This window comes from Pseudophryne corroboree, chromosome 2 (assembly GCF_028390025.1).
Source record: "Pseudophryne corroboree isolate aPseCor3 chromosome 2, aPseCor3.hap2, whole genome shotgun sequence".
In the NCBI taxonomy this organism is placed as follows: domain Eukaryota; kingdom Metazoa; phylum Chordata; class Amphibia; order Anura; family Myobatrachidae; genus Pseudophryne; species Pseudophryne corroboree.
This window is the reverse complement of record NC_086445.1, coordinates 681,925,833-681,953,666: the sequence shown is the minus strand read 5'-3', so window position 1 is coordinate 681,953,666 and position 27,834 is coordinate 681,925,833. Positions and strand designations below refer to the sequence as shown.

Here is a 27,834-nt window from a genome sequence, read left to right as displayed (position 1 = left end):
CGGTTTCTCGGAAACCGAACCCCCCGAACTTCACCCTTTTTACACGGGTCCGAGCCATACTCGGATTCTCCCGTATGGCTCGGTTATCCCGAGCGCGCCCGAACGTCATCATCCCGCTGTCGGATTCTCGCGAGATTCGGATTCTATATAAGCAGCCGCGCGTCGCCGCCATTTTCACTCGTGCATTGGAAATGTTAGTGATAGGATGTGGCTGTCGTCCTCTCCGTTATTGTTGAACTTGATTGTGCTTTATTGCTTAATTGTGGGGAGGACTGGGGAGCAGCTGTATAATATAGGAGGAGTACAGTGCAGAGTTTTGCTGATCAGTGACCACCAGTTTTATCCGTTCTCTGCCTGAAAAAACGCTCCTTATCTGTGCTCAGTGTGCTGCATATATCTGTGCTCACACTGCTTAATTGTGGGGACTGGAGAGCAGCTGTATTATATAGCAGGAGTACAGTGCAGAGTTTTGCTGACAGTGACCACCAGTATACGTTGTCTGCCTGAAAAACACTCCCTATCTGTGCTCAGTGTGCTGCTTTATTGTGGGGACTGGGGACCACCAGTATAATATTATATAGGAGGAGTACAGTGCAGAGTTTTGCTGACCAGTGACCACCAGTATATAATATATAGCATTACGGTACAGTAGGCCACTGCTGTACCTACCTCTGTGTCGTCATTAAGTATACTATCCATCTAGATTCTATACCTGTGGTGCATTTCAGTTGTGCAGTTTGCTGACACAGTGACCACCAGTATACTATATATAGCAGTACGTACCGTACTGTATACTATATATAGTATATTATATAGTATATATTATATATATACAGTATACTATATAGTATATTATATATATATACAGTATACTACGTACCGTACCGGTAGGCCACTGCTGTACCTACCTCTGTGTCGTCATTAAGTATACTACCCATCTACATTCTATACCTGTGGTGCATTTTAGTTTTGCAGTTTGCTGATACAGTGACCACCAGTATATATAGCAGGACGGTACGGAAGGCCACTGCTGTACCTACCTCTGTGTCGTCATTAAGTATACTACCCATCTACATTCTATACCTGTGGTGCATTTTAGTTTTGCAGTTTGCTGACACAGTGACCACCAGTATATATATAGCAGTACGGTACGGAAGGCCACTGCTGTATCTACCTCTGTGTCGTCATTAAGTATACTATCCATCTACATTCTATACCTGTGGTGCATTTTAGTTTTGCAGTTTGCTGACACAGTGACCACCAGTATATACAGCAGTACGGTACGGAAGGCCACTGCTGTACCTACCTCTGTGTCGTCATTAAGTATACTATCCATCTACATTCTATACCTGTGGTGCATTTTAGTTTTGCAGTTTGCTGACACAGTGACCACCAGTATATACAGCAGTACGGTACGGAAGGCCACTGCTGTACCTACCTCTGTGTCGTCATTAAGTATACTATCCATCTACATTCTATACCTGTGGTGCATTTTAGTTTTGCAGTTTGCTGACACAGTGACCACCAGTATATATAGCAGTACGGTACGGAAGGCCGCTTAGCTTAGTCACACAGCGACCTTGGTGCGCCTCTTTTTTTCTTTGCATCATGTGCTGTTTGGGGACAATTTTTTTTGAAGTGCCATCCTGTCTGACACTGCAGTGCCACTCCTAGATGGGCCAGGTGTTTGTGTCGGCCACTTGTGTCGCTTAGCTTAGTCACACAGCGACCTTGGAGCGCCTCTTTTTTTCTTTGCATCATGTGCTGTTTGGGGACTATTTTTTTGAAGTGCCATCCTGCCTGACACTGCAGTGCCACTCCTAGATGGCCAGGTGTTTGTGTCGGCCACTTGTGTCGCTTAGCTTAGCCATCCAGCGACCTCGGTGCAAATTTTAGGACTAAAAATAATATTGTGAGGTGTTCAGAATAGACTGGAAATGAGTGGAAATTATGGTAATTGAGGTTAATAATACTATGGGATCAAAATGACCCCCAAATTCTATGATTTAAGCTGTTTTTTAGGGTTTTTTGAAAAAAACACCCGAATCCAAAACACATCCGAATCTGACAAAAAAATTTCGGTGAGGTTTTGCCAAAACGCGTCCGAATCCAAAACACGGCCGCGGAACCGAATCCAAAACCAAAACACAAAACCCGAAAAATGTCCGGTACACATCACTAATTATGACACACACCCTAATGTCCAAGATACAGTATGCCACACACTGCAATTTCCCTGAGACATTATACCACATACCACAATGCCCGTGATATAGTATACCACACACCGTAATGCCTGTGACACATTATGACACACACCGCAATGTCCGTGATACATTATGCCACACACCACAATGCCCATTACACATTAAGTCCTACAGTAAGGCTTCTAATTACTTTTAAATAGTGATGAGCGGGTTCGATTCCTTGGGATCCGAACCCCCCCAAACTTCACCCATTTTACACGATTCCGAGGCAGACTCAAATCTTCCCGCCTTGCTCGGTTAACCCGAGCGCGCCCGAACGTCATCATCCCACTGTCGGATTCTCGCGAGATTCGTATTCTATATAAGGAGCCGCGCGTCGCCGCCATTTTCACTCGTGCTTTGGAGATGATAGCGAGAGGACGTGGCTGCGTTCTCTCAGTTTCTGTGTTCAGTGTGCTGCAAATATCTGTGCTCAGTGTGCTGCAAATATCTGTGCTCAGTGTGCTTGCAAATATCTGTGCTCAGTGTGCTGAAAATATCTACGTTCTCTGCCTGAAAAACGCTCCATATCTGTGCTGCATTGTAGTATATAGTAGGAGGACAGTGCAGAATTTTGCTGTGACCACCAGTATATATATAGCAGTACGGTACAGTAGTCCATTGCTCTACCTCTGTGTCGTCAAGTATACTATGCATCCATACCTGTGCTGAATTTTAGTTGTGCGCAGTATATAGTAGGAGGACAGTGCAGAATTTTGCTGACCACCAGTATATATATAGCAGTATGGTACAGTAGTCCACTGCTCTACCTCTATGTCGTCAAGTATACTATGCATCCATACCTGTGCTGCATTTTAGTTGTGCGCAGTATATAGTAGGAGGACAGTGCAGAATTTTGCTGACCACCAGTATATATATATATATATAGCAGTACGGTACAGTAGTCCACTGCTCTACCTCTGTGTCATCAAGTATACTATGCATCCATACCTGTGCTGCATTTTAGTTGTGCGCAGTATATAGTAGGAGGACAGTGCAAAATTTTGTGAACACCAGTATATATATATATATATATATATATATATATATATATAGCAGTACGGTACAGTAGTCCACTGCTCTACCTCTGTGTCGTCAAGTATACTACAAAAGTTCAGTAAAATTAGCCAAAAATCAAAATTAAAAGCGTCTGATGAGAAGCGTAAACTTGCCAATATGCCATTTACGACACGGAGTGGCAAGGAACGGCTGAGGCCCTGGCCTATGTTCATGGATAGTGGTTCAGATTCACATGAGGATGGAAGCACTCATCCTCTCGCTAGAAAACTGCAGTGCCACTCCTAGATGGGCCAGGTGTTTGTGTTGGCCACTTGGGTCGCTTAGCTTAGTCACACAGCTACCTCATTGCACCTCTTTTTTTCTTTGCATCAGGTGCTGTTTGGGAGTATTTTTTAAATCTGCTATCCTGTCTGACACTGCCGTGCCACTCCTGGATGGGCCAGGTGTTTGTGTAGGCCACTTGGGTGGCTTAGCTTAGCCATCCAGCGACCTTGGTGCACCTCTTTTTTTCTTTGCATCATGTGCTGTTTAGGGACTATTTTTTAAATCTGCCATCCTGTCTGACACTGCAGTGCCACTCCTAGATGGGCCAGGTGTTTGTGTCGGCCACTTGAGTCGCTTAGCTTAGTCACACAGCTACCTCATTGCACCTCTTTTTTTCTTTGCATCATGTGCTGTTTGGGGACTTTTTTTTAAATCTGCCATCCTGTCTGACACTGCAGTGCCACTCCTAGATGGGCCAGGTGTTTGTGTCGGCCACTTGGGTCTCTTAGCTTAGTCACACAGCTACCTCATTGCACCTCTTTTTTTCTTTACATCATGTGCTGTTTGGGGACTATTTTTTAAATCTGCCATCCTGTCTTACACTGCAGTGCCACTCCTAGATGGACCAGGTGTTTGCGTCGGCCACTTGGGTCGCTTAGCTTAGCCATCCAGCGACCTTGGTGCACCTCTTTTTTTCTTTGCATTATGTGTTGTTTGGGGACTATTTTTTAAATCTGCCATCCTGTCTGACACTGCAGTGCCACTCCTAGATGGGCCAGGTGTTTGTGTCGGCCACTTGGGTCGCTTAGCTTAGTCACACAGCTACCTCATTGCACCTCTTTTTTTCTTTGCATCATGTGCTGTTTGGGGACTATTTTTTTTAAATCTGCCATCCTGTCTGACACTGCAGTGCCACTCCTAGATGGGCCAGGTGTTTGTGTCAGCCACTTGGGTCGCTTAGCTTAGCCATCCAGCGACCTGGGTGCAAATTTTAGGACTAAAAATAATATTGTGAGGTGTGAGATGTTCAGAATAGACTGGAAATGAGTGGAAATTATGGTTATTGAGGTTAATAATACTATGGGATCAAAATGACCCCCAAATTCTATGATTTAAGCTGTTTTTGAGGGTTTTTTGTAAAAAAAACACCCAAATCCAAAACACACCCGAATCCGACAAAAAAATTTCAGGGAGGTTTTGCCAAAACGCGTCCGAATCCAAAACACGGCTGCGGAACCGAATCCAAAACCAAAACCCGAAAAATTTCCGGTGCACATCACTACTTTTAAATTACCTGCTTGTTGCCAGGGGTTTCATGCCATTGGTTCCATGCACGGTGCCAGGGTTTTCATCCTCAGGGTGTCATTCTCGTTGCCAGGGGTTTCATGCGGTAGGTGTTATGCTTGTTGCCAGAGGTATCATGTGCTGGGTTTCAAGCTTGTTGCCAGGGGGTAATATTCATTGCCAGGTGTTTCATGCACTGGGTGTCATGCTCGTTGCTAGGGGGTAATGCTTGTTGCCAAGGAATTTCATGAGCTGGGTGTTGTGCTTGTAACCAGGGGGTAATGCTTGTTGCTAGGGCTGTGCTCCCAGTACCACATATGCCCCCAGTGCCAGATTTCCCCCCACAGTGCCAGGTACACATATGCCCCCCCAGTGCCAGCTACACACATACCTCCAGTGACAAATATGCCCCCCCAGTGCCAGGTACACATATACCCCCCCAGTGCCAAATATGCTCCCCCAGTGCCATATATTCCCCCCCAGTGCCAACTATCCCCCCGTGCCAAATATGTTCCCCCAGTGCCAAATATGCCCCCCCCAGTGCCAAATATGCCCCCCCAGTGCCAACTATGCCCCCCCCAGTGCAAAATATGCTCTCCCGGTGCCAGGTACCCCCCTCCCCTCCCCCCCAGGCTCCCCCGCTGCTGTGCATTTTGGAAAAGAGGACACGGAGGGCACAGTGCGCGCCTCTCCTGTGTGTCCCTCCTGGGTCTCCGGCGGCAGCGGCGTGTCTGTCAAATGAAGTGCCGGTTCATGAGCCAATCAGAGCTCACGAATGGGCACTTCATTTAACAGACATGCCGCTGCCGCCGGAGCCCTATAAGGGACACACAGGAGAGGTGTGCACTGTGCCCCCCGTGTCCTCGTTTCCAAAACAGATATCAGTGGTGGTGCCCCCGCAGCCCTGCGCGCCTCCAAGGGACCACAGGGGCTGCGGGGCCCTAGTTACGCCACTGTAGGTAATTATAATAGTCAGAGCAAGACACAAGTTATATGTATGTATACAGAGCGACACACAAGCCACATATGTGTTTACAGAGCGAGACACAAGCCACATGTGTGTGTGTGTATATAGAACCAGTAGTGAATTTCCAACTAGGTACGAGAGACACGTGCCTAGAGGCGGCACACTTGGCTGATAAGGTCTAGAAGATTCTTTTTTTATTTAATCGTCATTACAACTTGACTGCGCTGCTTTGGTGGTCTCGAGGCATCCGGACTGACACCTGAAATGAAGGGGGCAATGACGTGATGAAGAAGGGGCGGCCAATAAAGTGCCTAGTGGCGGCCTGACCCCTAAATTCGGCCCTGGATAGAACCTGACACAAACCACATGTGTGTATACCCTAACCCTCACTCTAAATCTTAAACCCTAACACAAATACCCATGCCCTCACAATTAATCCTACTACCATAACACTAATACAAAAACCCTTGCCCTTAATCCGATTCCAACCCCTAACTCAAACCACTAATACACTGTTACCCCTAACACTAATAATCGCACCCTAAACGGGCAGGCTAGATGGGCCAAATGGTTCTTGTCTGCCGCCAAATTCTATGTTTCTATGTAACATACTATAGTCGTTAGGTCAACACAATTTAGGTTGACAGTCATTATGTCGACCACTGAAGGTCGACATGGGCATTAGATCGACATGCACTAGGTTGACGTGGGCATTAGGTCGACATGTACTAGGTCAACAGGTCAAAAGGTCGACATGAGTTTTTCACATTATTTTTAAATTTTTGGACTTCTTCATACTTTATAATCCACGTGGACTACAATTTGGAACGGTAACCTTGCCTGAAGCATGGCAAGAGAAGCGAGCCATGCGAGGAGACACGGTGCACTGATTGGGGTTTCCCGTCACGTTACGAAGAAAACAACACCAAAAAAGTCCAAAAACTCATGTCGACCTTTTCACATGTCGACATAATGCCCATGTCGACCAAGTGCACGTCAACCCAATGCCCATGCCGACCTTCAGTGGTCGACCTAATGACTGTCGATCTAAGTTGTGTCGACCCAACGATCCATACCCCTGTAGACAAAGATATTTTATTATTTGGCCCTGCATTACCTTACACCACTTCTAGATGGCGACAGACTTCCATGAAGATTTATTTGTTTTTCAGCTGCAGAAAGAGTTAGAATGTGATCACAGAACAACTTTTTTGACAGATTTATGAAGTGCTAAATTGTTGAATTGTAGTATGAAATTTGCACTTCACACCTCAGTTTGCAGGGGTATGATTACGTTTCCACCACAGCTCATCAGAGAGGGAGAAATTTGTACGAGCCAATGGGGGGAGTAGGCAACGCATGTGTTACCATTGCTAAGTGTACTGTAAGTGTTCCAGTCTACCAGATAAATTATCAGAGCAAGATAATGGAAATGAGATATAAAAGTGGACAGGGAGCAAAGTTAGGGTGTTGTTGAAGGACACACAACCATTTTCACATTGAAGATTGGTAGTCATAGCTGTACTGCGATGTACAGTAGAAACATTTCTTGGCAAGCTTTTCTAAAGTTATTTTAAAGTTTAAACACAAAAATTTGACACACACTCAATGCAGCGTTTCTTTCTTCTCTCCCTTGATCCATTTAGTTATATATGAGACTAAAGCAAAACGTATTATTAGTAAAATAATGAAGTAAGGAGTGATTCAACATGTTTCTACCTTGTCTCATCCCTAAGTGTGCATCGGGAGGAGGGGTGGGGGGTGTAATAGCCTGCGACTTGCAGGCATTGGTGAGATTCCGGCAAGCCTGTCTAGTGTTTTAAAGTGGCCGTCATTACATGCATCCAATTCATAAATAAAGCTCAGTGAGATCCAGTCTGCAGGGGCATATCAAGAGAGAAGGGGGCCCGTGTGCTGTCTCTGTCTGGGCCCCCTCCTCTGTGAGAGGGGTAGAGCTAGTATTCTCTAGCGCTGTGCTAGAGTCTACTGCATGCCTCCGGGAAAATGGGCGTGGCACCATTTTCCCATTGAATTTCCAGTGCTACTGCTGCCGACTCTGGACTCCAGATAAGTAAGTACCACATAGATGGGTGCAGCGTGTGCAGTGTGGGCACACACACACACTGAACCCATTATAAACACGTCACTGCCTCTCTTGTCTCTATGGTTTCAGGCAAATGTTGTACATTAATCAACCACAAAAAATTACAGTTTATAGAGTTAAGTTTTGATCACATTGTTATAGGTACAGTATCAATTATCCATTTCTGCTTCTAAAACTAGGTTACACAGGTCACATACAGGGGCAAATGCAGGACTTCTGGAAGGGGGTTTCCAAATGTTTGATTTTAGAGCAACTGTCTCCATCCCCTGCATTTGCCTATGATATGGTTTACATTTACTCTACTGCTCAGTGCACAAGAAAAGCAAATATGTATCATGTCATCATGCTATGCATGTTTATTAAATACATCGCTAATAATCAGCTAGTGGCAATACACACTTGCATGCTATCTGTGTGATTTGTTGTTTCTGGGAAAATCGTACAATCAAATTGTGCATATACTGCAGAGTGTATGCTTGATTGTGTGCTCGTGTGAGTCACACACGATTTCTTCTAGCTGGCCGCGCTACACAGCTAATCAGAAGATATCGTGTGTGAGGTGTTGCAGTGTAATGGAGGACGGAACAAGATGTAATTCCATCGTCCATTATATCGCACAGTGTTTACATGCAATCTCGGATGGTCCTGGACAGACGGAATTCGTCCCGACAATCGGGCAGGTTGCCCGTCGTTCTAATGTGTACCCAGCAAGACATCAACTTCATTTCATGCAACAAATCTTTCACTGCATTAATCTGAATTCCCTGGTGTACAAAGGCCACTCTGGCTTTCTGACCCTGTGAGTCATCTTGTTTCAGAGCTGGTTAATATAATATTTCTTTCTTCAACTGATTATTACTAGAGATGTGCACCGGAAATTTTTCGGGTTTTGTGTTTTGGTTTTGGATTCGGTTCCACGGCCGTGTTTTGGATTCGGACGCGTTTTGCCAAAACCTCCCTGAAAATTTTTGGTCGGATTCGGGTGTGTTTTGGATTCGGGTGTTTTTTACAAAAAACCCTAAAAAAACAGCTTAAATCATAGCATTTGGGGGTCATTTTGATCCCATAGTATTATTAACCTCAATAACCATAATTTCCACTGATTTTCAGTCTATTCTGAACACCTCACACCTCACAATATTATTTTTAGTCCTAAAATTTGCACCGAGGTCGCTGGAAGGCTAAGCTAAGCGACACAAGTGGCCGACACAAACACCTGGCCCATCTAGGAGTGGCACTGCAGTGTCAGGCAGGATGGCACTTCAAAAAAATAGTCCCCAAACAGCACATGATGCAAAGAAAAATGAAAGAAAAAAGAGGTGCAAGATGGAATTGTCCTTGGGCCCTCTCACCCACCCTTATGTTGTATAAACAGGACATGCACACTTTAACGAACCCATCATTTCAGCGACAGGGTCTGCCACACGACTGTGACTGAAATGACTGGTTGGTTTGGGCCCCCACCAAAAAAGAAGCAATCAATCTCTCCTTGCACAAACTGGCTCTACAGAGGCAAGATGTCCACCTCATCATCATCCTCCGATTCCTCACCCCTTTCACCGTGTACATCCCCCTCCTCACAGATTATTAGTTCGTCCCCACTGGAATCCACCATCTCAGATCCCTGTGTACTTTCTGGAGGCAATTGCTGCTGGTGAATGTCTCCACGGAGGAATTGATTATAATTCATTTTGATGAACATCATCTTCTCCACATTTTCTGGAAGTAACCTCGTACGCCGATTGCTGACAAGGTGAGCGGCTGCACTAAACACTCTTTCGGAGTACACACTGGAGGGAGGGCAACTTAGGTAGAATAAAGCCAGTTTGTGCAAGGGCCTCCAAATTGCCTCTTTTTCCTGCCAGTATACGTACGGACTGTCTGACGTGCCTACTTGGATGCGGTCACTCATATAATCCTCCACCATTCTTTCAATGGTGAGAGAATCATATGCAGTGACAGTAGACGACATGTCAGTAATCGTTGGCAGGTCCTTCAGTCCGGACCAGATGTCAGCACTCGCTCCAGACTGCTCTGCATCACCGCCAGCGGGTGGGCTCGGAATTCTTAGCCTTTTCCTCGCACCCCCAGTTGCGGGAGAATGTGAAGGGTCACGTTCCGCTTGACTTGACAATTTTCTCACCAGCAGGTCTTTGAACCTCTGCAGACTTGTGTCTGCTGGAAAGAGAGATACAACATAGGTTTTAAATCTAGGATCGAGCACGGTGGCCAAAATGTAGTGCTCTGATATCAACAGATTGACCACCCGTGAATCCTGGTTAAGCGAATTAAGGGCTCCATCCACAAGTCCCACATGCCTAGCGGAATCGCTCTGTTTTAGCTCCTCCTTCAATGTCTCCAGCTTCTTCTGCAAAAGCCTGATGAGGGGAATGACCTGACTCAGGCTGGCAGTGTCTGAACTGACTTCACGTGTGGCAAGTTCAAAGGGTTGCAGAACCTTGCACAACGTTGAAATCATTCTCCACTGCGCTTGAGTCAGGTGCATTCCCCCTCCTTTGCCTATATCGTGGGCAGATGTATAGGCTTGAATGGCCTTTTGCTGCTCCTCCATCCTCTGAAGCATATTGAGGGTTGATTTCGACCTCGTTACCACCTCTTGCTTCAGATGATGGCAGGGCAGGTTCAGGAGTGTTTGCTGGTGCTCCAGTCTTCGGCACGCGGTGGCTGAATGCCGAAAGTGGCCCGCAATTCTTCGGGCCACCGACAGCATCTCTTGCACGCCCCTGTCGTTTTTTAAATAATTCTGCACCACCAAATTCAATGTATGTGCAAAACATGGGACGTGCTGGAATTTGCCCAGATGTAATGCACGCACAATATTGCTGGCATTGTCCGATGTCACAAATCCCCAGGAGAGTCCAATTGGGGTAAGCCATTCAGCGATGATGTTCCTCAGTTTCCGTAAGAGGTTGTCAGCTGTGTGCCTCTTCTGGAAAGCGGTGATACAAAGCGTAGCCTGCTTAGGAACGAGTTGGCGTTTGCGAGATGCTGCTACTGGTGCCGCCGCTGCTGTTCTTGCTGCGGGAGGCAATACATCTACCCAGTGGGCTGTCACAGTCATATAGTCCTGAGTCTGCCCTGCTTCACTTGTCCACATGTCCGTGGTTAAGTGGACATTGGGTACAACTGCATTTTTTAGGACACTGGTGACTCTTTTTCTGACGTCTGTGTACATTTTCGGTATCGCCTGCCTAGAGAAATGGAACCTAGATGGTATTTGGTACCGGGGACACAGTACCTCAATCAAGTCTCTAGTTGCCTGTGAATTAACGGTGGATACCGGACACACGTTTCTCACCACCCAGGCTGACAAGACCTGAGTTATCCGCTTTGCAGCAGGATGACTGCTGTGATATTTCATCTTCCTCGCAAAAGACTGTTGGACAGTCAATTGCTTACTGGAAGTAGTACAAGTGGTCTTCCGACTTCCCGTCTGGGATGACGATCGACTCCCAGCAGCAACAACAGCAGCGCCAGCAGCAGTAGGCATTACACTCAAGGATGAATCGGAGGAATCCCAGGCAGGAGAGGACTCGTCATACTTGCCAGTAACATGGCCTGCAGGACTATTGGCTTTCCTGTGTAAGGTGGAAATTGACACTGAGGGAGTTGGTGGTGTGGTTTGCAGGAGCTTGGTTACAAGAGGAAGGGATTTAGTGGTCAGTGGACTGCTTCCGCTGTCATCCAAAGTTTTTGAACTTGTCACTGACTTCTGATGAATGCGGCCCAGGTGACGTATAAGGGAGGATGTCCCTAGGTGGTTAACGTCCTTACCCCTACTTATTACAGCTTGACAAAGGCAACACACGGCTTGACACCAGTTGTCCGCATTTGTGTTGAAATAATTCCACACCGAAGAGGTGATTTTTTTTGTATTTTGACCAGGCATGTCAATGGCCATATTCGTCCCATGGACAACAGGTGTCTCCCCGGGTGCCTGACTTAAACAAACCACCTCACCATCAGAATCCTCCTTGTCAATTTCCTCCCCAGCGCCAGCAACACCCATATCCTCATCCTGGTGTACTTCAACAGTGACATCTTCAATTTGACTATCAGGAACTGGACTGCGGGTGCTCCTTCCAGCACTTGCAGGGGGAGTGCAAATGGTGGAAGGTGCAAGCTCTTCCCGTCCAGTGTTGGGAAGGTCAGGCATCGCAACCGACACAATTGGACTCTCCTTGGGGATTTGTGATTTTGAAGAACGCACAGTTCTTTGCTGTGCTTTTGCCAGCTTAAGTCTTTTCATTTTTCTAGCGAGAGGGTGAGTGCTTCCATCCTCATGTGAATCTGAACCACTAGCCATGAACATAGGCCAGGGCCTCAGCCGTTCCTTGCCACTCCGTGTCGTAAATGGCATATTGGCAAGTTTACGCTTCTCATCAGACGCTTTCAATTTTGATTTTTGGGTCATTTTACTGAACTTTTGCTTTTTGGATTTTACATGCTCTCTACTATGACATTGGGCATCGGCCTTGGCAGACGACGTTGATGGCATTTCATCGTCTCGGCCATGACTAGTGGCAGCAGCTTCAGCACGAGGTGGAAGTGGATCTTGATCTTTCCCTATTTTAACCTCCACATTTTTGTTCTCCATTTTTTAATGTGTGGAATTATATGCCAGTATCAATAGCAATGGCCTACTACTATATATACTGTGCACAACTGAAATGCACCACAGGTATGGATGGATAGTATACTTGACGACACAGAGGTAGGTAGAGCAGTGGCCTTCCGTACCGTACTGCTATATATACTGGTGGTCACTGTCAGCAAACTGCAAAACTAAAATGCACCACAGGTATAGAATCTAGATGGATAGTATACTTGACGACACAGAGGTAGGTAGAGCAGTGGCCTTCCGTACCGTACTGCTATATATACTGGTGGTCACTGTCAGCAAACTGCAAAACTAAAATGCACCACAGGTATAGAATCTAGATGGATAGTATACTTGACGACACAGAGGTAGGTAGAGCAGTGGCCTTCCGTACCGTACTGCTATATATACTGGTGGTCACTGTCAGCAAACTGCAAAACTAAAATGCACCACAGGTATAGAATCTAGATGGATAGTATACTTGACGACACAGAGGTAGGTAGAGCAGTGGCCTTCCGTACCGTACTGCTATATAAACTGGTGGTCACTGTCAGCAAACAGCAAAACTAAAATGCACCACAGGTATAGAATCTAGATGGATAGTATACTTGACGACACAGAAGTAGGTAGAGCAGTGGCCTTCCGTACCGTACTGCTATATATACTGGTGGTCACTGGTCAGCAAAACTCTGCACTGTACTCCTCCTATATAATATACTGGTGGTCCCCAGTACCCACAATAAAGCAGTGTGAGCACAGATATATGCAGCACACTGAGCACAGATATGGAGCGTTTTTCAGGCAGACAACGTATACTGGTGGTCACTGGTCAGCAAAACTCTGCACTGTACTCCTGCTATATAATACTGCTGGTCCCCAGTCCCCACAATAAAGCAGTGTGAGCACAGATTTATGCAGCACACTGAGCACAGATATGGAGCGTTTTTCAGGCAGAGAACGGATAAAACTGGTGGTCACTGATCAGCAAAACTCTGCACTGTACTCCTCCTATATAATACAGCTGCTCCCCAGTCCCCACAATTAAGCAATAAGCACAAACATTTGCAGCAACATTAATAAACAGAGAGGACGCCAGCTATGTCCTCTCCCTAACATTTCCAATGCACGAGTGAAAATGGCGGCGACGCGCGGCTCCTTATATAGAATCCGAATCTCGCGAGAATCCGACAGCGGGATGATGACGTTCGGGCGCGCTCGGGTTAACCGAGCCATACGGGAGAATCCGAGTATGCCTCGGACCCGTGTAAAATGGGTGAAGTTCGGGGGGGTTCGGTTTCCGAGGAACCTAATCCGCTCATAACTAATTATTACAGGTTGAGTATCCCATATCCAAATATTCCGAAATACGGAATATTCCGAAATACGTACTTTTTTGAGTGAGAGTGAGATAGTGAAACCTTTGTTTTTTTGATGGCTCAATGTACACAAACTTTGTTTAATACACAAAGTTATTAATAATATTGTATTAAATGACCTTCAGGCTGTGTATATAAGGTGTATATGAAACATAAATGAAATGTGTGAATGTACACACACTTTGTTTAATGCACAAAGTTATAAAAAATATTGGCTAAAATTACCTTCAGGCTGTGTGTTTAGGGTGTATATGTGACATAAATGCATTCTGTGCTTAGATTTAGGTCCCATCGCCATGATATCTCATTATGGTATCTAATTATTCCAAAATACGGAAAAATCCGATATCCAAAATACCTCTGGTCCCAAGCATTTTGGATAAGGGATACTCAACCTGTACTATTATTTATTTCTACTCTTATTTTGTATTTAAATATATCTGTGTGGAGAAGTCTGGTTAAAAGTTTTATAACTAAACGATCAATTAACATGCCCTCTCCTTTCCTACATAGGATGGGGGAGATTACTGCAGCAGTGGCTTCGAAGGTATGGACATACCGCCCCCTTCAGGACCCCTGTGGATTCTGGGAGATGTTTTCATTGGACAGTATTACTCTGTGTTTGATCGGGGAAACAATAGAGTGGGATTTGCCCCAGCACTTTCCTATCCATCTGTAACAAATGGGGTGTGAGCTATTGCTTCTGGATTTTTAGAAAGAACTTTTAAATCTAATAACTGAAATACCTTTTTTGCAAAATATCTTGAAGAAAAGCTGGCAGTATAATTGTTACATGCATGTGTGATTAACCGCAGACATAATGGACATATCTATGCATTAAAATAATCCTATGTAAACTATTGCTTACAGTATATCCAGATTTTTATTAGTCAGCTGTGTCATAATGAGAAGTAGAAACATTTCATATAATAAGGCAAATTATCACACTCAGCTAATCCACTTGTATGATGAAACATGGGCAGTAATATTTTGCAGCATATCATTGCTAAACTTTTTGATAACTAATCACTCTAGTTTACAACAATATCCATCTAGAATCCTCCATCGATGGCACAGAGCCCCACAATGTTTTTTTTATATCCCTGGCATCGGGACATGGAGCATAACTCCACCCCTAATGCGACACAAGAAGCCTTGTCCCTAACTCTTATTGGTTTGCTGCCTGGTGAGCAATAGAGCAGGAATGACCATCAGTGGGTGAAACCATCTCTGGTTACTTGTCAATGATGTCATACCATCAAGGTTATCCACCAATGATATCATCAGTGATGACCATTGATGGCTAACCCACTGATGCCAATCCAGAATGTTCGTCCGATGCGATATTTGGAAGTTGCAAGTCGGTCGATTCAGGAAGTGTATGGATAGTGTATGGATACACATATGGATGTGTAAGGTACACACTATATGAAGGTCATTGCAATCTGTTGTGGATCGCAATATCGTCCAATATATTGTACAGTGTGTATTTAGCTTTATACTCTTCAAAAGCACTTACTTTTTACCTTGTCACAGTGAACAGCCCCCCCCCCCCATTATTTGCTACATTGTAAAAGATGACGCAAAATATGTCTCTATGGCCGTTCCACATTTTTAAAGTTAGTAAGGTTCTCAAATATAAAATAATTGTTACTGAAAATAAAATATATCTAAAATTAACATTTGGTATGGTGAAGAATGATCACTAACCTATAATAAGGGAAATAACCATATTGTAATTACTACTCTGTTCTTTCAAAGTTTGTTGTTTACTTCTCTTCTCCTTGTAAGGGTGGTCTTCAGTATGCCAAATGTCGGGATCCCGGCGCACAGTATACCGGCCCCGGGATCCCGACACCCGGCATACCGACACCTATTCTCCCTCGTGGGGGTCCACAACCCCCCTGGAGGGAGAATAAAATAGCGTGTCGCGTGTAGCGTGCCACCGTGCCCGCAAGGGGCTCCTTTGCGCTCGCCACACTGTCGGTATGCCGGCGGTCGGGCTCCCGGCGCGGGTATGCTGGTCGCCGGTTGCCCGGCCGCCGGCATACCATACTACACCCCCTTGTAAGTACCACTAAATTACATATTACGTTTAATATATTTTTCTTGGCCAGAGCACAATGCTTGTGTTGTTGAATTCTGAATGGTCCATACTTGCCTACTTTTGAAAAACCATTTTGGGGAGATTGTGAAAGCAACACCTATAAGCACAATGTTAAAGTGATGAGTAATGCTACATCTGAGAGGCATGTCATAAAAATTACTTACATCCAAATGTAAATGATTCCCAAAGCAGTCAGTAAGGTCTATTTGTTAATGAAAATATATGAAAATACACTGATACAGTACTTTTCAGGGCTTACTCATGCATTCTGTTTTACAAGTGGTTCCATACAGTATAAGTGGCTACAAGAAACCTAGGGGCCCCAACGAGTTTTAGTTATTAAAACTTGTTGCATATAATAAATGATGCTCCAGCCAATCAGCTCCTGGTATGTGTTTGAAAAATTACAGGAGCTGATTGGCTAAAGCACCATTTATCATACGCAGCAAGTTTTAAAGAGCTAAAACTGCTAAATGGGCCCTCTCACTTGAAAATGCATGTAGCCATGGGGATCAATGGGGGTCATTGTGACCCGATCGCACGCTGCAGTTTTTTGCAGCGTAGCGTTCGGGTCTGAACCGCGCATGCGCCGGCGCTGCAGTGCGGCACTGCTGCTTCCTGTTTCGCGGTCTCCGGCTTCCTGGGGTGTGCGCGGGGTGTGTACGATCAGCGTCAGGGTCAGCCTGGGTTCTTCCTTCCACTTGGTGCAGCTTCCAACGCGTTTCCCCCCCTCAGGGCCTTCGTCAGGGATCAAATCTATTGGAAGCCCGTGTGGCAAAGGATAACAGGTCTCAAGACATTCAGGGCCGATTAGGCTGTGACTTTCTGCATGACTTTTTCTTACTGAATTAATATTATATTGGTACCGGCAAAAAGTTTATGCATATGAATTGTGTGCACCGGCCCAATCCTTATATATGTATTGTGCATTTGTAATTTTAGGATGGTCATTTATGCACCTGGAAAGTTTTAGGTTTAAATTGTTATTAAATGTGTTTTAATTTCATTCAGTCTGGCATTTTCTGTATTTTCTTTTCTATCTATTCTTTAATATTGCGCCAAGATCTACTACTATTTTAGCCCTGTGCTGTGTATATATATATATATATACTGTTTGTTTTATATATATATATATATATATATATATATATATATTCAACAAAATGGTGTACAGGTGCGCTGGTAAATATTCAGTTTCCACTTAATAAATGGGAAGAAATCCTCAAGGTCACCAAGACTCTCGGATATAGCACTGGGTTTCAAGCCTTTCATAAACCGCTGTACCCCTCCTGTAGAAACTCCGGACTCCTGGAGTGAGATACTCTAAATACAGAAACAAAAGAAGGGGGCGCACATAGTGCAAATAACTTTTATTTAAAACAGGTTTTATATATATATATATATATATATATAGATGTGTGTGTGTGTGTGTGTGTGTGTGTGTGTGTGTGTGTGTGTGTGTGTGTGTGTGTGTGTGTGTGTGTGTGTGTGTGTGCGTGTACCAGCACAACTCTGGAATGCCTGGGGCAATTTACACCAAACTTGGTACACATATCACTTTCGATATGGAAACAAATACTGTAGGGGTGGGGGTGGGAAGGCGGTGACATGTAAAAATCCATAGTTTTCGGCATAACTCTGGAATGCCTGGAGCAATTTACACCAAACTTGGTACATAAATGACTTACAATCTAAAGAAAAAAAAACTGTAGGGGTAAGACACCCCTAGCAACCCTAGGGTTGGGGGTGGAAAGGGGGTGACATGTAAAAATTCATAGATATCAGGGTCGCGGAGATGAATAGTGACACTCCCAATGCCGTTTAAGTCCACGTTGAGCCCCAATCAGCATTGGGGGGGAGGGGTGAAAATTAAATTGTCCAAAATGACCGACATTAGTGTCAAATTATGCTGGCGCTATAAGCATCAAACTGGCAAGTACAGTATATAGCCCAGAGGCCCATTACATAGTGACCCCTGGGAGAACAGCTCCCATATAGACTACACCCGGCTCGGGTTATGAAACAATGACAGTAGTCGGCAGTGTGTGCAGGGCCTGGGGGTGGGGGATGGGGCAGCCCTGCTGCTGCTGTTTCCATGCTTACCCACTTCAACAGACTCTCTTACAGATCCACCCGGTCCAGACTCTCCATGTTTACATCCTCCCTCGCTTTCTGCTAACTGATATGTAGTAGCGCAATGCGGCTCCGTCCTGGCTACACCAAGGCAGCAATGATAAATCGCATCAGGGTCGCTGCTCCCTGTGACAACCCCCCGGCACAGCCGCCGCCGCCACTATATCTACTACTGTCACTGTACAGGCCACTGACACTGGGGGGGCACGCCGGCTCCGCTTCTGGGTAGCACAGATGACTCCACGCCAGGGTGTACCTACCATGTGCTGGCTGCTGTGTCCAGCTTGGGGCGGGGGTGATCCCGGGAGGTTCCCAGCAGCGGGCATCCCCTCCGTCTCTGGGCTGCTTTTTCTGGGTGCTGCTGGCTGCTGCCTTGCTGGGGTGGTCTTAGTTTACCAGGAAGTCCTTCAAAATGAAAGTTATACGCACGGAAATACTTGAAAGTCTGTTGCAAAGCATGGGTATTCAGCTAGTATATATATATATATATATATATATAGACACTGTGGTTCCTAGGGAGGATATAGCACACTCCCAAATACTGAAAGAACCAGGCGGCACTCTGGGGACTGGTGCAAAACGTGGTAAAGTTTTAGTGAAAAATCACATAAATAAATGGCATAGCGTTGCCGACGTTTCAGCGCCACGCAGGGCGCTTTTCTCAAGGCTGTATGCTGTTCTTTTACAGCATACAGCCTTGAGAAAAGCGCCCTGCGTGGCGCTGAAACGTCGGCAACGCTATGCCATTTATTTATGTGATTTTTCACTAAAACTTTACCACGTTTTGCACCAGTCCCCAGAGTGCCGCCTGGTTCTTTCAGTATTTGGGAGTGTGCTATATCCTCCCTAGGAACCACAGTGTCTATACTTAATCCTTGGATGGCACCAGGGCAGTTGATCATTGTTTGTTGGAGTGCCGGCCATTGTTGATGATATATATATATCTTAAAAGTCCAGTAAATCAATCACATATACAAAGTGCTGCAAGCCTTCTTGTCCCCTCCTCAAAGGCCGTGTCTGTAATGTACAGAGACGATAACAAAGGGCACACAATATAAAGTATATTTACATTTACTGAGAATTAAAAAGTACTCACAGAAGTCAATGTGTATATATATATATCTATAAATATATATATATATATATATATTACAAATAAAGCCTGAAAACAATGAATGTTCCATAACATCAGCTGATTGCCGGTAACCACAGCTTTCCAAGCCTCGTTCCTGGACCAGTGACATCACCGCAACTACAGTATGTCTCTGCTAATGCTACTGAAATGTGTTTCATCTCCAGTGAGTAAAACTTTCCCAAATTTTGATATGGAGCCCATAAGGGAGGTGCATCCTAGCACTGAAACTGCCGTCGGGTATTACCTCTGCTCTATGATGTGCTGCTCCATGCTGCTGTCATAAGTATATTTTTTCATACCCTTGTGGAAATGTTGCTTGCATTACAATATATGCTTTTTTGAAAGTTTTGTGTGCTGGTTTTTTCTATGCCTCCTTGTTGGAGTATGGATTACAAATCATACTTGCTTACTTTTGAAAACTAGTTTTCAGGGAGATTGTAGGTGTAAGCAGAGTGCAGCGTCACACTCCACCCAAAGGGTGTGTCTAGCTCCACCTATGGGCGTATCTATTATAACTAAGAAGTGCGTCCTACAGTGGCAGGTGCAAACTCCAGTGACTATAGGCAAATTAATATGTTTTCATTGTTTTGTCTCACCCAAAATGGCCATCTCCATATGGGACACAATCCTTAAAACATGGATTTTCAGGGGGCAGCATTTACAGTGAATCTAGCTTTTACAATGGACCTGCTAACACACGACAAGTCTAAACAATGGCAAACAACCCCCAAAATGAGCAGCATGGACGGTGCAATGGTTAGCTTTACTGCCTCACAGCACTGAGATTGTGGGTTCCATTCATACCATGACCCTGTGTTGAGTTTGTATATTCTCCCTGTGCTTGTGTGCGTTTCCTCAGGGTACTGCAGTTTCCTCCCACAATACAAAAATATACTGGTAGCAGAGGCAGAACTCTGGGAGACAACGGAGTCAGCTGCCGCCGGGCTCCTGCTTTGAAGGGGGGCACCTCTCCTCCTGTTCCTTGTGTTCAGCGACATTAATTAATTGAGTTAATTGACAGCAGCCGGTAACTCTTCCGTAGCTGACTTCCCCACTAGTCACTGCACCTTACAAATCACACCCTCTTTATTATAGATACACTGGAAGCAGATAACTTACTGATGAAGTTATTTGCTCCTATAAAGGAATCATGAGAATTCTAACTACTGTATTTGCTGACGTATAAGACTACTTTTTTGCCCTGCAAAACATGCCTCCAAGTGGGGGGGTCGTCTTATACGCCGGGTGCACTTCATACGCCGGGTGACATAGTGGCCTCCCGATGCACTGCGGCCGCGGCGGGTCATCAGCGTGGCTGCGGCATGCATCAGAAGCGATACAGGGGTGCCAGCCTTTTCGGCGTGACCGGCCCGTTCTGCTCGGCGGGAAGCAGCGGCGCTCCGACCCGCCCCTTGCACATGCGGTCATAATATACAGTATGTCACTTGGTATTAATAGACTGCTGCTAGTGACAGGGAGACGGGGAGGGCAGACAGGGAGCAGGGACCAATCCAATCAGGCTTTGTATACAGCCAACAGCCAACCACAGTACTGCACCATTGTACAGTACAATACAGCATAGAAAAAGTCCAGCCGTCAAACGCCTATCAACCCTATCATGGCACCAGCAAAAAGAAAGAAATATGATGCAAGTTTTAAACTTCTTTGTTCTTTAACGTTTTATTTGGTGTGTGGAAGGTGTGCGCAAGAGGGGGTAGTCTTATACGGCGAGTATATAACAAACTCTATATTTTGAGTGGAAATGTTGGGGGTCGTCTTATACGCCCAGTCGTCTTATACGCCGGCAAATACGGTATATGAAGTTATTTCTCTGACAATTACAAGTAACTTTATATAGTTAGAATTCTCATACTTCCTATGCAAGAGCACATATCTCCATCAGTAAGATGTATGCTTTCAGTGTAATAGGTTGTGGGTTCTAATCCTGGGTATGACACTTGCAAATTAATTGTCAGAGAATTAATCAGCATTGTGAGTGACTGAGGAGATCTATGTAGTGCAGGGGTGGGGAACCTTTTTTCTACCGAGGGCCATTTGGATATTTATAAAATCCTTCGGGGGCCATACAAAAACTCAACTTAAAAAATTACCCTGCCCCCCAGTAGGTCTGCCCCTTCGAGGTACTGTGTGTGCGCGCCGGAGGCGTGCACGCGCCAAAAAAATGGGTGTGAACAGTTAAAATGGGACGTGATACACATATGCCGCCAATAGTGCGATGCCAGATCCACAATTGCCCCCACAGTGCCAGGTATACAAATGCCCCCACAGTGCCAGGTATACAAATGCCCCTCACAGTGCCAGGTATACAAATGCCCCTCACAGTGCCAGGTATACAAATGCCCCTCACAGTGCCAGGTATACAGATGTCCCCACAGTGCCAGGTATACAGATGCCCTCCCCCCTCCGTGCTGCTTACCGTGGGACACGGAGGAGAGCGCGGCTGTCGGGTGGGAGCGGCGGCGCCGTGTAGTACTTCAAACCAGCCGCCAGTTCGAGAGCCAATCAGAGCTCGCGGACCGGCAGCCGCGGCTCCTGATTGGCTGCTGGTCCGCGAGCTCTGATTGGCTCACGGACCGGCGGCTGGTTTGCAGAACTACACGCCGCCGTTCCCACTCGATAGCCGCGCTCTCCTCCCTGTCTCCCTGTTCTGACAGCTGAGACACGCTGCCGCCGGACTGAGCGGCAGCGTGTCTCACTGACACAAGCTGGTGGGCAGGACCAAACGGCCGGAGGTTCCCCACCCCTGATGTAGTGTGTGGCTGGACCCCTAACTAGATATGCCTAGTTGCAACGGTTTTGTAGTAGCTTCATATAGTTAGAATTAGTGATGAGCGGGTTCGGTTTCTCGGAAACCGAACCCCCCCGAACTTCAGCCTTTTTACACGGGTCCGAGCCGTACTCGGATTCTCCCGTGTGGCTCAGGTAAACCGAGCGCGCCCGAACGTCATCATCCCGCTGTCGGATTCTCGCGAGATTCGGATTCTATATAAGCAGCCGCGCGTCGCCGCCATTTTCACACGTGCATTGAGATTGATAGGGAGAGGACGTGGTTGGCGTCCTCTCCGTTTATATAGTTATAGTAGTTAGTTGATCTGATTGCTACTGCTTAGCTTATTGTAGGGAGGATTGGGGAGCAGCTGTTAGGACTCAGGAGGAGTACAGTGCAGAGTTTTGCTAGTTTTTTTTTATCCGTTCTCTGCCTGAAAAAAACGCTCCATACCATATCTGTGCTCAGCCTCAGTGTGCTGCATGATATATCTGACTGTGCTGAGTGCTCACACTGCTTAATTGTGGGGGAGACTGGGGAGCAGCTATAGCAGGAGTACAGTGCACAGTTTTGCTGACAGTGACCACCAGTATACGTTTGTCTGCCTGAAAAACACTCCTGTGGTGTCTTTTTTTCTTTATACTATAAGTATAAACGCAGTCTGCTGACAGTGTCCACCAGGTCCATTATACTGTATATAGCAGTACGGTAGGCCACTGCTGTACCTACCTCTGTGTCTTCAGTCACTCTTCGTCATACATAAAGTATACTATCCATCCATCTACATTGTATACCTGTGGTGTCTTTTTTTCTTTATACTATAAACGCAGTCTGCTGACAGTGTCCACCAGGTCCATTATACTGTATATAGCAGTACGGTAGACCACTGCTGTACCTACCTCTGTGTCTTCAGTCACTCGTCGTCATACATAAAGTATACTATCCATCCATCTACATTGTATACCTGTGGTGTCTTTCTTTCTTTATACTATATAAATGCAGTCTGCTGACAGTGTCCACCAGGTCCATTATACTGTATATAGCAGTACGGTAGGCCACTGCTGTACCTACCTCTGTGTCTTCAGTCACTCGTCGTCATACATAAAGTATACTATCCATCCATCTACATTGTATACCTGTGGTGTCTTTTTTTCTTTATACTACAGGTTGAGTATCCCATATCCAAATATTCCGAAATACGGAATATTCCGAAATACGGACTTTTTTGACTGAGAGTGAGATATTGAAAACTTTGTTTTTTAATGGCTCAATGTACACAAACTTTGTTTAATACACAAAGTTATTAAAGATATTGTATTAAATTACCTTCAGGCTGTGTGTATAAGGTGTATATGAAACATAAATGAATTGTGTGAATGTAGACACACTTTGTTTAATGCACAAAGTTACAAAAAATATTGGCTAACATTACCTTCAGGCTGTATGTATAAGGTGTATATGTAACATAAATGCATTCTGTGCTTAGATTTAGGTCCCATCACCATGATATCTCATTATGGTATGCAATTATTCCAAAATACGGAAAAATCCGATATCCAAAATACCTCTGGTCCCAAGCATTTTGGATAAGGGATACTCAACCTGTATAAACGCAGTCTGCTGACAGTGTCCACCAGGTCCATTATACTGTATATAGCAGTACGGTAGGCCACTGCTGTACCTACATCTGTGTCTTCAGTCACTCGTCGTCATACATAAAGTATACTATCCATCCATCTACATTGTATACCTGTGGTGTCTTTTTTTCTTTATACTATAAACGCAGTCTGCTGACAGTGTCCACCAGGTCCATTATACTGTATATAGCAGTACGGTAGGCCACTGCTGTACCTACCTGTGTATTCAGTCACTCGTCGTCATACATAAAGTATACTATCCATCCATCTACATTGTATACCTGTGGTGTCTTTTTTTCTTTATACTATATAAACGCAATCTGCTGACAGTGTCCACCAGGTCCATTATACTGTATATAGCAGTACGGTAGGCCACTGCTGTACCTACCTCTGTGTCTTCAGTCACTCGTCGTTATACATAAAGTATACTATCCATCCATCTACATTGTATACCTGTGGTGTCTTTTTTTCTTTATACTATAAACGCAGTCTGCTGACAGTGTCCACCAGGTCCATTATACTGTATATAGCAGTATGGTAGGCCACTGCTGTACCTACCTCTGTGTCTTCAGTCATTCGTCGTCATACATAAAGTATACTATCCATCCATCTACATTGTATACCTGTGGTGTCTTTTTTTCTTTATACTATAAACGCAGTCTGCTGACAGTGTCCACCAGGTCCATTATACTGTATATAGCAGTACGGTAGGCCACTGCTGTACCTACCTCTGTGTCTTCAGTCACTCGTCGTCATACATAAAGTATACTATCCATCCATCTACATTGTATACCTGTGGTGTCTTTTTTTCTTTATACTATATAAACGCAGTCTGCTGACAGTGTCCACCAGGTCCATTATACTGTATATAGCAGTACGGTAGGCCACTGCTGTACCTACCTCTGTGTCTTCAGTCACTCGTTGTCATACATAAAGTATACTATCCATCCATCTACATTGTATACCTGTGGTGTCTTTTTTTTCTTTATACTATGGCCCTCATTCCGAGTTGTTTGCTCGGTATTTTTCATCGCATCGCAGTGAAAATCCGCTTAGTACGCATGCGCAATGTTCGCACTGCGACTGCGCCAAGTAACTTTACTATGAAGAAAGTATTTTTACTCACGGCTTTTTCTTCGCTCCGGCGATCGTAATGTGATTGACAGGAAATGGGTGTTACTGGGCGGAAACACGGCGTTTCAGGGGCGTGTGGCTGAAAACGCTACCGTTTCCGGAAAAAACGCAGGAGTGGCCGGAGAAACGGTGGGAGTGCCTGGGCGAACGCTGGGTGTGTTTGTGACGTCAACCAGGAACGACAAGCACTGAACTGATCGCACAGGCAGAGTAAGTCTGGAGCTACTCTGAAACTGCTAAGTAGTTAGTAATCGCAATATTGCTAATACATCGGTCGCAATTTTAAGAAGCTAAGATTCACTCCCAGTAGGCGGCGGCTTAGCGTGTGTAACTCTGCTAAATTCGCCTTGCGACCGATCAACTCGGAATGAGGGCCTATAAACGCAGTCTGCTGACAGTGTCCACCAGGTCCATTATACTGTATATAGCAGTACGGTAGGCCACTGCTGTACCTACCTCTGTGTCTTCAGTCACTCGTCGTCATACATAAAGTATACTATCCATCCATCTACATTGTATACCTGTGGTGTCTTTTTTTCTTTATACTATATAAACGCAGTCTGCTGACAGTGTGCACCAGGTCCATTATACTGTATATAGCAGTACGGTAGGCCACTGCTGTACCTACCTCTGTGTCTTCAGTCACTCGTCGTCATACATAAAGTATACTATCCATCCATCTACATTGTATACCTGTGGTGTCTTTTTTTTCTTTATACTATAAATGCAGTCTGCTGACAGTGTCCACCAGGTCCATTATACTGTATATAGCAGTACGGTAGGCCACTGCTGTACCTACCTCTGTGTCTTCAGTCACTCGTCGTCATACATAAAGTATACTATCCATCCATCTACATTGTATACCTGTGGTGTCTTTTTTTCTTTATACTATATAAATGCAGTCTGCTGACAGTGTCCACCAGGTCCATTATACTGTATATAGCAGTACGGTAGGCCACTGCTGTACCTACCTCTGTGTCTTCAGTCACTCGTCGTCATACATAAAGTATACTATCCATCCATCTACATTGTATACCTGTGGTGCCTTTAAGTTGTGCGCATTAAAATATGGAGAACAAAAATGTGGAGGTTAAAAAAATAGGGAAAGATCAAGATCCACTTCCACCTCGTGCTGAAGCTGCTGCCACTAGTCATGGCCGAGATGATGAAATGCCATCAACGTCGTCTGCCAAGGCCGATGCCCAATGTCTTAATACAGAGCATGTAAAATCCAAAACACAAAAGATCAGTAAAAAAATGACCCAAAAATCAAAATTAAAAGCGTCTGAGGAGAAGCGTAAACTTGCCAATATGCCATTTACGACACGGAGTGGCAAGGAACGGCTGAGGCCCTGGCCTATGTTCATGGCTAGTGGTTCAGCTTCACATGAGGATGGAAGCACTCATCCTCTCGCTAGAAAAAAGAAAAGACTTAAGCTGGCAAAAGCACAGCAAAGAACTGTGCGTTCTTCGAAATCACAAATCCCCAAGGAGAGTCCAATTGTGTCGGTTGCGATGCCTGACCTTCCCAACACTAGAGGGAAGAGCTTGCACCTTCCACCATTTGCACGCCCCCTGCAAGTGCTGGAAGGAGCACCCGCAGTCCAGTTCCTGATAGTCAAATTGAAGATGTCACTGTTGAAGTACACCAGGATGAGGATATGGGTGTTGCTGGCGCTGGGGAGGAAATTGACAAGGAGGATTCTGATGGTGAGGTGGTTTGTTTAAGTCAGGCACCCGGGGAGACACCTGTTGTCCGTGGGACGAATATGGCCATTGACATGCCTGGTCAAAATACAAAAAAAATCAGCTCTTCGGTGTGGAATTATTTCAACAGAAATGCGGACAACAGGTGTCAAGCCGTGTGTTGCCTTTGTCAAGCTGTAATAAGTAGGGGTAAGGACGTTAACCACCTCGGAACATCCTCCCTTATACGTCACCTGCAGCGCATTCATCATAAGTCAGTGAAGAGTTCAAAAACTTTGGGTGATAGCGGAAGCAGTCCACTGACCACTAAATCCCTTCCTCTTGTAACCAAGCTCCTGCAAACCACACCACCAACTCCCTCAGTGTCAATTTCCTCCTTACCCAGGAAAGCCAATAGTCCTGCAGGCCATGTTACTCGCAAGTCTGACGAGTCCTCTCCTGCCTGGGATTCCTCCGATGCATCCTTGAGTGTAACGCCTACTGCTGCTGGCGCTGCTGTTGTTGCTGCTGGGAGTCGATCGTCATCCCAGAGGGGAAGTCGGAAGACCACTTGTACTACTTCCAGTAAGCAATTGACTGTCCAAAAGTCCTTTGCGAGGAAGATGAAATATCACAGCAGTCATCCTGCTGCAAAGCGGATAACTGAGGCCTTGGCAGCCTGGGCGGTGAGAAACGTGGTTCCGGTATCCATCGTTAATTCAGAGCCAACTAGAGACTTGATTGAGGTACTGTGTCCCCGGTACCAAATACCATCTAGGTTCCATTTCTCTAGGCAGGCGATACCGAAAATGTACACAGACCTCAGAAAAAGAGTCACCAAGGACCTAAAAAATGCAGTTGTACCCAATGTCCACTTAACCACGGACATGTGGACAAGTGGAGCAGGGCAGACTCAGGACTACATGACTGTGACAGCCCACTGGGTAGATGTATTGCCTCCCGCTGCAAGAACAGCAGCGCCGGCACCAGTTGCAGCATCTCGCAAACGCCAACTCGTTCCTAGGCAGGCTACGCTTTGTATCACCGCTTTCCAGAATACGCAAACAGCTGAAAACCTCTTACGGCAACTGAGGAAGATCATCGCAGAATGGCTTACCCCAATTGGACTCTCCTGGGGATTTGTGGCATCACAACCAGCAATATTGTGCGTGCATTACATCTGGGCAAATTCCAGCACGTCCCATGTTTTGCACATACCTTGAATTTGGTGGTGCAGAATTATTTAAAAAATGACAGGGGCGTGCAAGAGATGCTGTCGGTGGCCAGAAGAATTGCGGGCCACTTTCGGCGTACAGGCACCGCGTACAGAAG

At 45.4% G+C, this 27,834-nt stretch overlaps 1 protein-coding gene across 1 annotated transcript in view; it reads left to right on the top strand.

The window, feature by feature from the left end:
- CTSE (cathepsin E) overlaps positions 1-16,306 on the top strand; it is an 81,167-nt gene extending 64,861 nt beyond the window's left edge. The window contains exon 8 of the mRNA XM_063957253.1: positions 14,396-16,306. Coding sequence (XP_063813323.1) covers positions 14,396-14,575 — 180 coding nt within the window. The 3' untranslated portion in view covers positions 14,576-16,306. The remainder of the gene's footprint in view (positions 1-14,395) is intronic.
- The last annotated feature ends 11,528 nt before the right edge of the window (positions 16,307-27,834 follow it).